This window comes from Hemiscyllium ocellatum, chromosome 6 (genome assembly GCF_020745735.1).
Source record: "Hemiscyllium ocellatum isolate sHemOce1 chromosome 6, sHemOce1.pat.X.cur, whole genome shotgun sequence".
Lineage (NCBI taxonomy): Eukaryota > Metazoa > Chordata > Chondrichthyes > Orectolobiformes > Hemiscylliidae > Hemiscyllium > Hemiscyllium ocellatum.
In genome coordinates this window covers 104,090,079-104,104,175 of record NC_083406.1, presented here as the reverse complement: position 1 = coordinate 104,104,175, position 14,097 = coordinate 104,090,079, and the positions used below count along the sequence as shown (strand labels likewise).

General features: G+C 41.8%; 1 protein-coding gene across 1 annotated transcript; it reads left to right on the top strand.

Moving 5' to 3' along the window:
* The first annotated feature begins 1,366 nt into the window (after positions 1–1,366).
* On the top strand, positions 1,367–12,860 carry LOC132816851 (nucleoside hydrolase-like). Its single transcript, XM_060826831.1, has 5 exons — positions 1,367–1,549; positions 2,177–2,356; positions 3,335–3,446; positions 8,312–8,448; positions 12,513–12,860. The coding sequence occupies exons 1-5, from the start codon at positions 1,367–1,369 to the stop codon at positions 12,858–12,860; spliced, it is 960 nt and encodes a 319-aa protein (XP_060682814.1).
* The last annotated feature ends 1,237 nt before the right edge of the window (positions 12,861–14,097 follow it).

The following is a 14,097-nucleotide window of genomic DNA, read 5'->3' as shown; positions in this document are numbered from 1 at the left end:
GAAAGTGCAATATGATGTAAAACACAATTGACAGCCAAAAACAATGGAATTATAGTGATGAATAAAGCAATCTGATGCTGAACACTTCATCACCCAGAGAGAGTAAAATCAGACTCTAATTTGGCTCTAATTCCATCTGAGACAGGTTGGGGTGTGCTGGAGGAGCAGGTGGAAGGAACGGGGAAGGGGGTTTTGTAGAAGTACTAAGCAAAATAATTTATCTATGGGACAGCATGTGCTTGATCTGAGCATTTGCTTGTCCCAAAGCTAAATTCAGAGTTCCTTCCCAGGGTTGCCAGAAAAGTTCATTTAGATTACATGTTTAATGTTTGATTAATTCCATCAAAAAAATAGTTTATGCAAGATAGATGACTGCCATTTCCACAATTCCAGGTGCGCAAGCAAGCAGCTTTAGTCACTTCTAGTTTAGAAGAGAAAATTTGTCAGAACTTTAAACAGGCTGCAAATTAACATTTACTGGTTCTCAAATTCCACTCTAGGCAAATATATATGCCAACTGTTACGTTTAGGGTGATTGTTGGTCTGGGAACTACATGTTCAGAAAAAGATGGAAATTGGACATTTCCAAACTGACTGAACTGGTTTATATTAAGATGTTTAAATGTTTTCTGGATTTCATGTCCATTTTCTTTATGAATGCTAAGTTTTGCAATAAATGTTGATTTTATAAAGAGGAGAAATGCAAATATCACCAAATCTCCGTACATAAATGGTGCCTAAGAGTGGGCGGTTTCAAAACTGGGAGTAGAGATTTACAAAATACTGAATTTGAGTAACTGCAAGAGACAATATAGTCTGCCTCAGTGTTGTTCATCTAATTGGGAGCAATAGCATCAACTTTGCCTACATATCATGGCTCGGATTTTGAAGTCTGGAAATAAACAATGCTTGGTATTCATTAAGCTTACAACTGTCGACAGACAAAGATGGCATGTTAGCTCAGTAGTTAGCACTGTTGTCTCACAGCACCAGGAACCAGGTCCAATTCCACGCTCGGGAAACTGTGTGTGTGGAGTTTGTACATTCTCCCCATGTCTGTATGGGTTTCCTCCAGGTACTCTGGTTTCTTCTCACAGTCCAAAGATGTGCAGGTTAGATGGACTGACCATGCTAAGTTGCCCATTGTGTCCAGGAATGTGCACACTAGGTTGATTAGCCATGGTTGATGCAGGGTTACAAGGATTGGGTGAGATGTTCAGTGGAGGATCAGTGTGGACTTGATTGGTCTAATGGCCTACTTCCACACTGTGTGGATTCTATGATTTGCCAACATACAGTGCTGCCAAAGTATGAAGATTAGAACAATTGCATTAAACTCAATCCTTTTTTTTAAGCAGAATTTAAAATGGCAAAAAAGCTATTGCTGTTAGATCTTGACTGTGGGGTGGATGATGCCCAAGCAATGATGATGGCACTTGCAGCTTCAAATGTGCAGATCCTGGGTATAACATGTACTCACGGAAACACAAGAATTGAAAATGTGTGCAAAAATGTACTTCGAGTGCTGAAGGTTTGCCAGAGGACAGAGGTATGTGATGATGATTATGGATAAAGATACAATATTTTTAAGAAAGATTATTAGTACTTCTAAGGGAAATAGATACAATTTATTGGTGAAACTAACAGCCACAATGTCTCTATGTAGCTCAACATGAATCTCACACACGGGGGAATTTATCTACTTTTTTATCTCTAAATATTTGCAAGCCTCTAGTTTATTTCAAATGTTTGACAACTGCATGAATTTCCCTTTACAAAAGAATCGCAGGTTCAGTCTGTACTGCGATTCAGTACTTGTACAATGTTTGTCCACTGGGTGCATATTTTTGTTTGATCTGCTGCTTAAAAATAATTATTCAATACAAAGGAAAAATAATTGTTCTGCATGTTACGTGTAACAATCTAAATTAAATCAAAGAAATAAGGCATCAAAACAGCTGGCCTTAGGAAGGCTGGATGTATGGATATCAAGGGGAAGAGATGGATAGGTCAGAATTTGATGTTGAACCAGGTTCCAATGGTCAAAATTCTGATGCATAAGACAATTGTTTCTTTTGCTCACCTGTTCCCATCCTGATCTTACCAAATTATGAAAAACTAGTGAACTGCATTCTTCCCATAAGAGTCAGTAAATTTGTTTGTTTTCTAATTACAGATTCCTGTGTTCCGAGGTGCAGGAACCTCTCTCCTTGGACATCAGTTAAATGCAGATCATTACCATGGAAAGGATGGTCTGGGTGATGTTCCAGATCCTAGTGCTCCAGGGTTGGAACTCATACAAGCTGAACATGCAGTGAATGCCATGATAAGAATAGCCACTGAACATGTTGGTGAGGTGAGGTGGATGTGCATCAGGAAATAAAATTCCAATAGATAAACAGACAACAAGATTAGCTCAGTTAGTGCTGAAACCTGTTCCATTGTTCAAGTAGATCATGGCTATTAGGCATATTAATGTTCATGTAATGTCTTGATTCTGTAACCCTTTAAACACTTACCTAATTAAAAAAAATACTAACTCAGTTATGAAGTTTTCAATTTAACTACTTTCAACAGCCTTGTAGGAAAAAAAGTCTATAGATTTCTATTACAATTTATGTGAATATGTGCTTTCCGAAAACACCAATGATGACTTAGATTTAATTTTAATATCTTACACTATACTCCTTCTCAAGAAGAACTAGTTTCTTTCTGTACCTTATCACTTCATTCAGATGGAAACTTTAAAATGCATTTTCATTCAGCAATAACAACAATATCCCACCTAGGTAGAGTAGATAGCCAACAACACTACTCACATCTAGCTGTCTAGAGTTTGGCTTCCATTATGGTCAATATTTTCTGCAAAAGCAGAAATTGCTAGAAAAATTTAACATCTGCGGAGAGAAAGTCAGGCTAATATTTCAGTTCAGGCGATCCTTCTTCAGGATTTGAAGAACATTAACTCTGCTTAACCTCCACCAATGCTACCAGATGTGCTGAGTGTTTCCATCAATTTATGATTTTGCTTCTGATTTCCAGCATCCTTAGTTCTTTCATCTTTTTGTGGGCATGGCTGATGATGTCTGATTTTGCACAAAGTTGATTCCAATGAGGTGACAAGGATAGTCCAATAAGAATGTTTGAACATCAGGTTGGAATTCAAACCACTGATAAAACAAACCAGATTGTAAATCTAAATCTTAGAACAAGGACTACACAAAACTGAAAAGGAATGAACTTACTGTTGTATCTGTTATGCTTCCCAGTTGTACAAGCCAACTATAACGATACTATCAGTCACTATGCTAAGAATTTGTTCTTTGCTCAACAGGTCTCTCTTGTGGCTGTTGGTCCCCTGACAAATGTTGCCCTGGCATCTAAAATGGATCCCACCTTTCCAGCAAAGTTGAAACATCTATACATCATGGGAGGAAATATGGAAGGTATGTAGTACAGCTTTTGAATCATTCTGTCCAGGTCATTTGGCTTCATACTAGGAGAAAGTGAGGACTGCAGATACTGGGGATCAGAGTCGAGAGTGTGGTGCTGGAAAAGTACAGCTGGTCAGGCAGCATGTGAGGAACAGGAGAATTGATGTTTCTGGCATGAGCTCTCGTCAGGCATGAGGATATGGCTTTGTACCTAAACTCGACATGACTTTCATCTGATATTCAAATCCTTATACTTACAATAGAAATGTAGTGTGGACTGTTTTTCTCCCCTGTATTCCCTAAGCTGACAGGAGTAAACATCAATCAAACATGATCACTTTCTTGTCTTTATGGATTAGCAACCCATCATCCATACAGTTAGTAGAGAAACTCTGAAAATACTTGTTTCTTAGAGAAGAAATTTAACTCACTGTACACAACATATTCCATGAGTGGAATTTTAACTCCTAAAACTAGAGTGGGGAAGGATGGACTCAAAATGTGGGAAAGTGGAACGAGGTGTTGCCAATGGTGGAGGAAAGGTGCAAATGGAGGTAAAGTCCTGAAAAGACTGGCATTTGGGGATGCAGCATGATTCTGTCTACTTTTGACTTTTGCTGGAATGCGGTTAGCTAGGTGTTGGAACTACACAGATCCACTGATCCTGTAATTTAAATATTTAAGTAGCCAGTCTTTTGCAGATTTTACCCAAGGTTCTGACTTTTAAAACCAGCACACAAGTTTCTCAAGCAGTGTACAATTTACCTTGGTCAATGAGGTGAGAATACAGTAACAAGCCATTGATAAGTGAAACTGGCTGGCTGAAAATCCTTTAAATAGAGAAAGTTGACCAACCTATGTGAAAAGTTTGTATCCACAAGAACTCGCAGCGTGAAAAGAATACAGGAAGTGCTGTGAAACCCAACAGTTTCCTGCCAAGATCTGTAGACAGAGAAACCAAATTACTGTGTGAGTCCAATATGACTCTTCTTTGTTCTCCAGTATTTGCAGTAGACCATAGGATAAAGGTGCAGTATTGTCGAATCTGCTCTGCCATTCAATGGCGGATATGGTTCTCAACCCCATTCTCCTGCCTTCTCCCTGTAATCTTTAATCCCCTCATGAATCAAGAACCTATTTATCTCCGTTTTAAAAACACTCGGTGACTTGACCTTCACAGGCAATGAGTTCCACAGATTCCCTGTGACTGAAGAAATTCCTCCTCATCTCAGTTGAAAAGGATCATCCCTTCGCTCTGAGTCTGTGCCCTTGGGTCCTAGTCTGTCCAACTGTTGGAAACATGTTCTCCACGTCCACTGTATCCAGGCCTGTCAGTATTCTATAATTTTCTATAAGATCTTTCATCATCCTTCTAAATTCCATCTCCTACAAATCCAGAATCCTCAAATCCTCATCCTGATAAGCCCTTCATCCTCAAGATCATTCTTGTAAACCTCCTCTGACCCACCTCCAAAGCCAACATGGGCCCCAAAGCTGCTCATGATATTCCGAATGAGGACTGACCAGAGCCTTATACAGACCCACCACCAGGGAAATATTTCCCTCTCCACCCCTTTCGGCCTTCCGCACAGACTGTTCCTTCCGTGACTACCTGGTCAGGTCCACGTCCCCCAACAACTCACCCTCCCATCCTGGCACCTTCTCCTGCCACCACAGGAATTGCAAAACCTGCGCCCACACCTCCTCCCTCACCTCCATCCAAGGCCTAAAGGAGCCTTCTACATCCATCAAAGTTTTACCTACATATCCACCAATCCATCATTTATTGTATCCGTTGCTCCCGATGCGGTCTCCTCTACATTGGGGAGACTGGTCGCCTCCTAGCAGACCGCTTTAGGGAGCATCTCTGGGACACCCGCACCAATCAACCACATCAACATTTCAACTCCCCCTTCCACTCTGCCGAGGACATGGAGGTCCTGGGCCTCCTTCACAGCTGCTCCCTCACCACCCGAATCCTGGAGGAAGAAAGTCTCATCTTCCGCCTCGGAACACTTCAACCCCAGAGCATCAATTTGAACTTCACTAGTTTCCTCATTTCCCCTCCCCCGCACCTCACCCCAGCTCCAAACTTCCAGCTCAGCACTGTCCCCATGACATGTCCTACCTGCCTATCTTCCTTTCCACCTATCTACTCCACCCTCCTCTTTGACCTATCACCTTCATCCCCACCTCCATCCACCCATTGTACTCTTTGCTACCTTCCCCCACCCTCCTCCCTGACCTATCACCTTCATCCCCACCTCCAAATGCCTATTGTATTCTATGCTATTTTCTCACACACCACCCCCCCTCACATTTATCTCTCCACCCTTCAGGCACTCTGCCTGTATTCCTGATAGAAGGGTTTTTGCCCGAAACATCGATTTTCCTGCTCCTTGGATACTGTCTGAACTGCTGTGCTTTTCCAGCACCACTCTAATCCAGAATCTGGTTTCCAGCATCTGCAGGTATTGTTTTTATCTAGAGCCTTATATAGCCTCAGAAATATGTCCCTACTCTTGTATTCTCGCTCTCTTGAAGTGAATACTAATATTGCATTTCCCTTCCTAACAGCCAATTGAACCTTAAGAGAATCCTGAACGAGGACTACTAAGTTCCTTTGTGCTTCAGAATTCTGAAGCCTTTCCCCATTTAGAAAATAGCCTATGCTTCTATTCTTCCTACCAAAGTCATACACACCCCACGTTATAGTCTATTTGCCACATCTTTGCCCACTCTCCGATCCAGTCCAAGTTCTCCCTACTTCCTCAGCATTACCTGTTCCTTCACCAATAGTATGTGTTATTTGCTATGAGAGCCTGATTTTGCAGCATGAAAGCAGCATTCGACTCAAACTTTGGCCTCTTAGGAGCAGCTGCAAGAGCAGCTGCCATGTTCACTTGCACAGGTCACTTCAGCATAGAAAGAATAGTCATAGTGTTCCAGTTGGAAGCAAGTGAAATTAGCAACTTATATATGGGCAGAGGATCAGATCTCTTGACGTGCCTGAGAATTAGTGCTTTCTCAGGTTCAGGCTATTGCAGCAGCTCATTACTAACATCGATACTCTCATGAATCATTGCCTGCTCCACAGTGGATCTGGTGAGTGTGCACCTTCCAGTAGGCATCAAAATATCCTTTGCCTGGAATCAATCTCCCGATCTCTGCCTCTCCCTAGAGTTCCATGTTGTTCTCATGTAAGCTGTGTTGTACTAAGGGGAAGGACATGGCAGTGGATACTGACGCTGACTGTGAAGGATGGGTAGAGGATGTCAATAAGATGATGGTGAGCTTTTTTATTTGTTCACAGGATATGGGCATTTGTATCTAGAGCAGCACTTATTGCCTAACCTTAATTGCCCTTGAGAAGGTGATGGTCAGCTGCCTTCTTAAACTGCCACAGTTCATGTGCTGTTGGTGCACTCGGGAGGAAGGGTGTTCCAGAATTTTATGCCAGCTACAATAAAGGAGTCTTAAGTGAGTTGCTGAAATGAACCTTGTAGGTGGTCATGGACTACTTGCTGTGTTGGTAGGAAAGGGACTAAATGCTGACGGTAGTGAATGGAGTGCCAATCACGCAGGTTGCTTTGTCCTGGATTGTAGCAAGCTTCTTGAATGTTGTTGGTGCTACATCCATCAGGCATGCAGAGAATATTCAGTCCTGACTTGTATCTGTCATGATGGGATGTGAATCACATTTTTCCAAGGGCCTGGTAACATCGTTATGCCACTACCTTCCTGTGTGTTCCTGTTCAGATGAGGTTGTGAAGAGGTTCTTAGAGTGAGAGAAACAATGAGTGCAGTTGTGCAGTGTAATGGTCAAAGAAGTGCCTATACCCAGGGATTGATAGTTGAGTGTGGGATACTACTTCTGCACTCATTGACCTCTAGAAAACTGTAAACAGATTTGAATGACCACACATATGATTCTTACTTCCTCACCTTCCTTCAGGGACCCAGGTCCTTTGGGACTCCCCAGTCATTCAGAGGTTGGCAAAGGTTGGAGGGAGTCTGGCTTCATTGAGATTAGAGAGTCAGGCTCTAAAGTAGTCAAGCATGAGGGTAAGTTTAAAAAGAAAGGGTCTTTCATGTGGTGATGGCCTACTGCTGGCGAGGCCCACCAGGTAGAACAATGTATCCAGACAGGAGAAATTCCAAACCTAGCCTGAAGACAGGCCTCTGACAGTCTGTCAACATGTTGTGCATACCCCTCCTTTCCCACCACTGATAGCACTCTAATAAACAAACTAGCTTCCCAAGTTGAGTCCCGTTGCCTTGAAGCTGCTTGTATAATAGTATGATCCCAATATTGCAAATGTACCCCAACAAGATATTTATGTCTTTCACATATACTTCAATCTCCAAAGGTAGAGTGAGAACATGGTTCGTGAAAAGGAGTTTGTTACAAATCAGTATGTGCTTTATTTGAGAACCATCCAATCACCAAAGCTATATTTGTAAGCACACAAAATAAGGAACACATTCATCAGTAGAAAATTCTGTCCTTTTGCCTTGGGTAGAACCTCTTTATTGCAGCAGCAATCAATATGTTTCATATAAATCCTAATCTATGTGGCTCAGGCCTGATGATCTGTAAATTTAACCCTTAAAGTTAAGTTGAATTTAATTGTAATATTTGACCAATATTGCATTAAGGTCTCGCGTGGCAACATTTTCAAAAAGGATAAAATATGCATTTGATTCTAAAATCAACACATATTTCATTATAGTGGATAGTTGATAATTCCATGCAATATGAATGTTTTAATTTAAATGCAAAGCATTTATTTTTACCACTGTTAAAGCTGATAAGAGTAAGATGCTTTTAAAGTTGTGATGGAATTAATTCCATTTCAAGATTTTATTATTTTCAGGCAGGGGCAATGTAACGATGTGTTCTGAGTTCAACTTTGCAGCAGATCCTGAAGCAGCTTATATCGTCCTAAATCATTTTGCATGCCCCATGTACATTGCAACTTGGGAATATTGTCTTCGTCAGGCGCTGCCTTGGGTAAGCTGTTGAAGTACACTGTGTCAGAAAATCGAGAACTGTGAATAGATATACACTTCTTTTGTGTATGTATGGGTTTGCCAGAAGTCTGAAGTACAAAGAGACTTGGGAGTTCAAGTCCAGTTCTTTCAAGGTAAATTGCAAGTTGAGTCAGTAGTTAGGGAGGCAAATGCAATGATGGCCTTGAATATATTTTTAGAGGCCTTGAATGTAAAAGCAGGGATGTACTTCTGAGGCTCTATAAGGATCTAGTCAGACCATATTTGGAGTAATGTGCACAGTTTTGGGCCCCATATCTCAGGAAAGATGTCCTGGCCCTGAAGTGTGTTCAGAGGAGGTTCACAAGAATGGTCCCAGGAAGAAAAAACTTAACATATGAGGAACGTTTGAGGTCTCTGGTTTTAAACTTGATGGAGTTTAGAAGGATGAGGGTGGATTAATTGAAACATAAAGAATACTGAATGGCCTGGACAGAGTGGATGTGGGCATATGTTTCCATTGGTAGGAGAAACTAGGACACAAGGGCATAGCCTTAGAGTAAAACAAGACCTTTTAGAATGGAGATAAGGAGAAACTTCTTCAGCCAGAGAGTGTTGAATCTATGGAATTCATTGCCACAGAAGGCTGTGGAGGCCAGGTCGTTGAGTATATTTAATACTGAGTTAGATAGATTCTTGAATATCAAGGGGATCTGGATTACGGGAAGAAAGCGGGAGAATGGGGTTGAGAAACTTATCAGCCATGATTGAATGGCAGAGCAGACTTGATCAGAATCCTTCCACTTCCTCCGGACCAAAAGGGTAGCCATGAGCACCCGCATGGGCCCCAGCTATGCCTGCCTCTTTGTCAGTTATGTTGAACAGTCCATCTTCCACAGTTACAACGGCACCATTCCCTACCTTTTCCTCCGTTACATTGATGACTGTATTGGTGCCACCTCAGGCTCCCATGAGGAGGTTGAACAGTTCATTAACTTCACCAACACATTCCACCCCGACCTTAGGTTCACCTGGACCATCTTGAAAACTCTCTCCCCTTTCTGGACCTCTCCATCTCCATCAATGGTGACCGACTCAACACTGGCATCTTCCACAAACCCAGTGACTCCCACAGCTACCTGGACTACACCTCCTCCCGCCCTACCTCCGGTAAAAATGCTATCCCTTATTCCCAATTCCTCCACCTCCACTGCATCTGCTGCCAGGAGAACCAGTTCCACCACAGAACATACCAGATGGTCTCCTTCTTTAAAGACTGCAATTTTCCCTCCCACATGGTTGATGATACCCTGCAGCGCATCTCATCCACTTTCCACACCTCGAACCCCACTCCTCCAACTACAACAAGGACAGACCCCTCCCCCCCCGGTGCTCACCTTACACCCTACCAACCTCTGTATACATTGCATCATCCTCTGCCATTTCCGCCACCGACAACAGGACCCCATCACCAGATATATATTTCCCTCCCCACCCCTATCCGATTTCTGTAAAGACTATTATCACTGCGACTCTCTTGTCAGGTCCATCACCCCCACCAAACTACCTCCCCCTGCCACCGCAGGAATTGCAAAACCTGTGCCCACACTTCACTCCTCACCTCTGTCCAAGGCCCCAAAGGAGCCTTCCACATCCATTAGAGTTTTACCTGCACTTCCATATATGTCATTTACTGTATCCGTTGTTCCTGTTGTGGTCTCCTCTACATTGGGGAGACAGGACTCCTACTTGCAGAGTGCTTCAGAGAACATCTCCAGGACACCAGCACCAACCAACCCCACCGCCCTGTAGCTGACCACTTCAACTCCCCCTCCCAATCCGCCAAGGACATGCAGGTCCTGGGCCTCCTCCATCTCCACTCGCTAACCACCCCATGCCTGGAGAAAGAAAGCCTCATCTTCTGCCTCGGGACCCCACAACCCCACAGCATCAATATGGATTTCATTAGTTTCCTTATTTCCCCTTCCCTCACCTTATCCCATTTCCAACTTTCTAACTCAGCACCGTCCTCATGACCAGTCTGACCGGTCCAGTTTCCTTCCCACCTATCCACTCCACCCTCCTGTTTGACCTATCACCATTACCCCCACATCCATCTACTTATCGCAGTCTCAGCTATCTTCCCCACAGCCCAACACCCTCCCATTTATCTCATCATCCCTTCAGCTCATAGTCTCATTCCTGATGAAGGACATTTGCCTAAAATGTTGATTCTCCTGCTCCTTGGATGCTGTCTGATCTGCTGTGCTTTTCCAGCACCACACTCTCGATGCCATCTTCGTGGGTACCAAACTTGGCTATCGGTCACTTTGTATTGTTGCCTATCCCAAAGTCCGTCTTGGAGGTTGGTCACCCGAAGATCCGAGGCCGAATGTCCCTGACTGCTGAAGTGTTCCCCGACTGGTGATTGTTGTACAGTGTCCATTCATCCATTGTCAAAGTGTCTGCTTGGTCTCACGCATTTATCATGCCTCAGGGCATCCTTGCCTGCAGCATATGCGATAGACAATGTTGGCCTAGTCACATAAGTGCCTGCATATACACGGTGGGTGGTGTCGCACGATAATGGTGGTATCCATGCCGACACTCTTGACACATCTTGTGTGGTTGACATGACAGAGCTGTACGATGTTGTAGTCGATGTTGCCCTGAAAGCTGGGCAGTTTGCTGCGAACAATCATTCTCAAGGATGCCCTCATAAGAACATGAGATACTCAACTCATCAATTGCCAGTTCCAGTGTGCCACAACGAGAAACCGTAATGACCTCCTCAGGAGACAGACATGGGTTGCAACCGATAGGGCACCTTTCGTTACCCAGTATTTCCTGGGAGTGGAAAAACTATGCCATGTTCTTCGCAATCTGCAACACATTATCAATGAGAGTGGATATCTTGTCAAGACCCTCACATTTAAATAATTGCCAAACTTTAAACAGACGATTGTTCGCAGCAAACTGCCAGACCAAGTCCGTTTTGGAAAAGACAGTATTGCTGCAAGACTGCCATGCTGGGCTGCAGGAACACCAGACTGGAAGTCACCTCTGAAGCAGGCTATTCACATCGGGTTGCTGGAATACAGAAGCCGGCCCAAGGACCAATTTTATTGCCGATCCCAGGAAAGAAGACATTGTAAAAGCCACCAAATGATGTTGGGCTGGAACCACCTCAAATCCACCAGCTTCAGCCGATGTAGCAGCTGATACCGGGTTTCCATGTTTACTCCTTGCCAGCTGCCTGTCATTGCTAACTCCAGAATCCTACTCCAGGCTCACCAACTGCCTTGCCACCGTTCTCCAGGTCCCACTCCTGACTCACCAGCTGCCTCACCATCATTCTCCAGGTCAAACTCCTGACTCACGAGCATCTCATCGCTGTTTTCCAAGTTTCACTCTGGGCCCATCAGCTGACACCATGCTCCAGATCATGAGGAAGATGCTTTCATACCGCCTTTCACAACAAAAGCCAAAAGAAGAAGAAAAGCAAGAGAAATGAAACATGAAAAAGGAGAAAATAAAAGAAGAAAAAAAATGAAAATTGGAAGGCTTATTCTGCGGCCACCATCTTAGGTCATTCAACTATCATGTTCAACTATCATGTCTCCACGACACTTTAGTAGAGAATCAAATTAATCCTGGATCCTTGTTCATTCTCCTTTACTTCCTAGTTTCAAGTATTTGTCCCACTATTACACTGATAGTCACAAGTTGTGGAATTATTTCACAAATGTAGAGGACTATAAATTTATGGCTTGTATTAACTATTTTGAATATCATGAGAGAAATTAATGCAATAATTACCACTAGATTATTATAAACCTGTATTTTCCACATCATTAGACGTTTTGCTTTTTCACAGCTGATCACTTATAAACCTAGTGCACAATTTATCTAGTAACTGAAGAAAGATGGCAACATATTAAGATGTTCACTATTATAACTGATGAGGCAATTGATGGTAATAACAATATTTTGAAAGCTTTTTTTTCATTTTGATTAAATGGAATATATGGGAGATGACTTGGGAGTAATGCAAAATGAATGGCGTGTCATTTTGTCCATTTGCAGGAGTTTTTTAAGGAGTGGGTAAACCAAGGCACTGAGAAAGCTTGCTTCATGAAGAAGATAACTGCGCACACTGAAAAATTTTCCAAAGGCAAGCAAGGTGATAGAGAGATGTATTTCGGACCTGGCTTTCTGTCCTGTGATTCTTTTGCAGTGGCAGCTGCTATTGATGAGAGTGTTGTTACTGAATACAAGAGATATGGAGTGAGCGTGGAGTTACAAGGTTCAGTAACCAGAGGGATGATGATTGTGGATACACTTAACATACTGCAAAAAGAAAATCAAGCATTTATTATGACAAAATGTGATGTTGAAAAGGTTAAGCAGCTGATGATGTCTGCCCTGAAATAGTGGTTTCAACAGTGATAGCAAAAGGAAAGTTGAACACAGATATCAGTAGACTTTCTAGAAAGTATAAAATGTTGGTCGCAAGCTACCTTCCTGTTTGTTATTAATTTGCTAGCATGTTTCTTTTACTTATTCATTTCCCTGTCCCTTTCAATATTTCTGAAGGAACACAGCAAGGTTAAAGGCAAACTAGATACCTCTTACTTCTCTTCCAAGTTTTTTTTATTCAACAGATGTTGCAGAATGCAGATGTTGAGTATTGCTCAGAGTGGCAACATAAATAAACCTCATTAAGTGTGCACAATTTGTACACATATGCCCCACCAAGCATTGTGACTGGATACTGACAAGGATCAGAAAGTTCCATTACATTTCTCTTCTTTCTCAAAAAGAATTATCATAATTTTACTGCAACTTAAACTATTTCAGCCTAGGGAAGAAATGTGACATGCTACCTTTACTAACTGACTCAGTGAGTAGAGGTAACAGCAACCATATAACTTGTACTTATAAAGCACTTTTGATGCAGAAAAATGTCACAATCTTTCACAAAAACATAAGACAAAAGGATCTGACATTTAGTGAAAGAAGGATGAATTAAGAAACTTAGCCAAAGAGGTAAGTTTAAGGAGCACCTTATCTTCAAAATGCACTAAATTTCCAGGATTAATGTGTTGCATTTCAAATGAAAATTACACTTTAAGAAGGTGCAGATTATGATATTATATTCAAAAAAACCAGACTCTTCATCTAATAAAGATGTGAACTCTGCTTTCTCCCTTAAATGCCACCAGATCTGATGAGTTTCATTAGCAATTTCTGTTTTTGTTTCAGTTCTCCAGCATCCACAATTTTATGTTTTATTTGAATGTGATATTATATTGCTGCACTTACTGTCAATTAATGGCATTGTGATGTAATTCCAGCTATATTTGATGATATAACTATTCAAGAAGGCACAGAATTATAAATAACTATGGATCATTTAAATTAATGTGTCAACTCTTACAATCCCTGATTTTAGATAAAACTAAATAGCATTTGAAAATTGATTGATTAATGGGAACAGTTAACAAAGTACTATGAAAGCAAGTTACATTTAAAAGTTTTCTTTTGATAAATGACCAATTCAATAAAGAGAATGTGTGATTATACATTGCAATGTTTATAATTATTGATTTAAAATTTCCCATCAGAGGCTTGTAAGAAAACTGAGAAAGTTGGACTAAGAGGAACTGCA

Excerpts from the sequence above, each read along its gene's own strand:
- LOC132816851 (XM_060826831.1), top strand. The coding sequence starts at position 1,367 with ATGGCAAAAAAGCTATTGCTGTTAGATCTTGACTGTGGGGTGGATGAT. Across the intron at positions 1,550-2,176 it reads AGGTTTGCCAGAGGACAGAG|ATTCCTGTGTTCCGAGGTGC; the intron begins GTATGTGATGAT and ends TTCTAATTACAG. Across the intron at positions 3,447-8,311 it reads CATGGGAGGAAATATGGAAG|GCAGGGGCAATGTAACGATG; the intron begins GTATGTAGTACA and ends TATTATTTTCAG.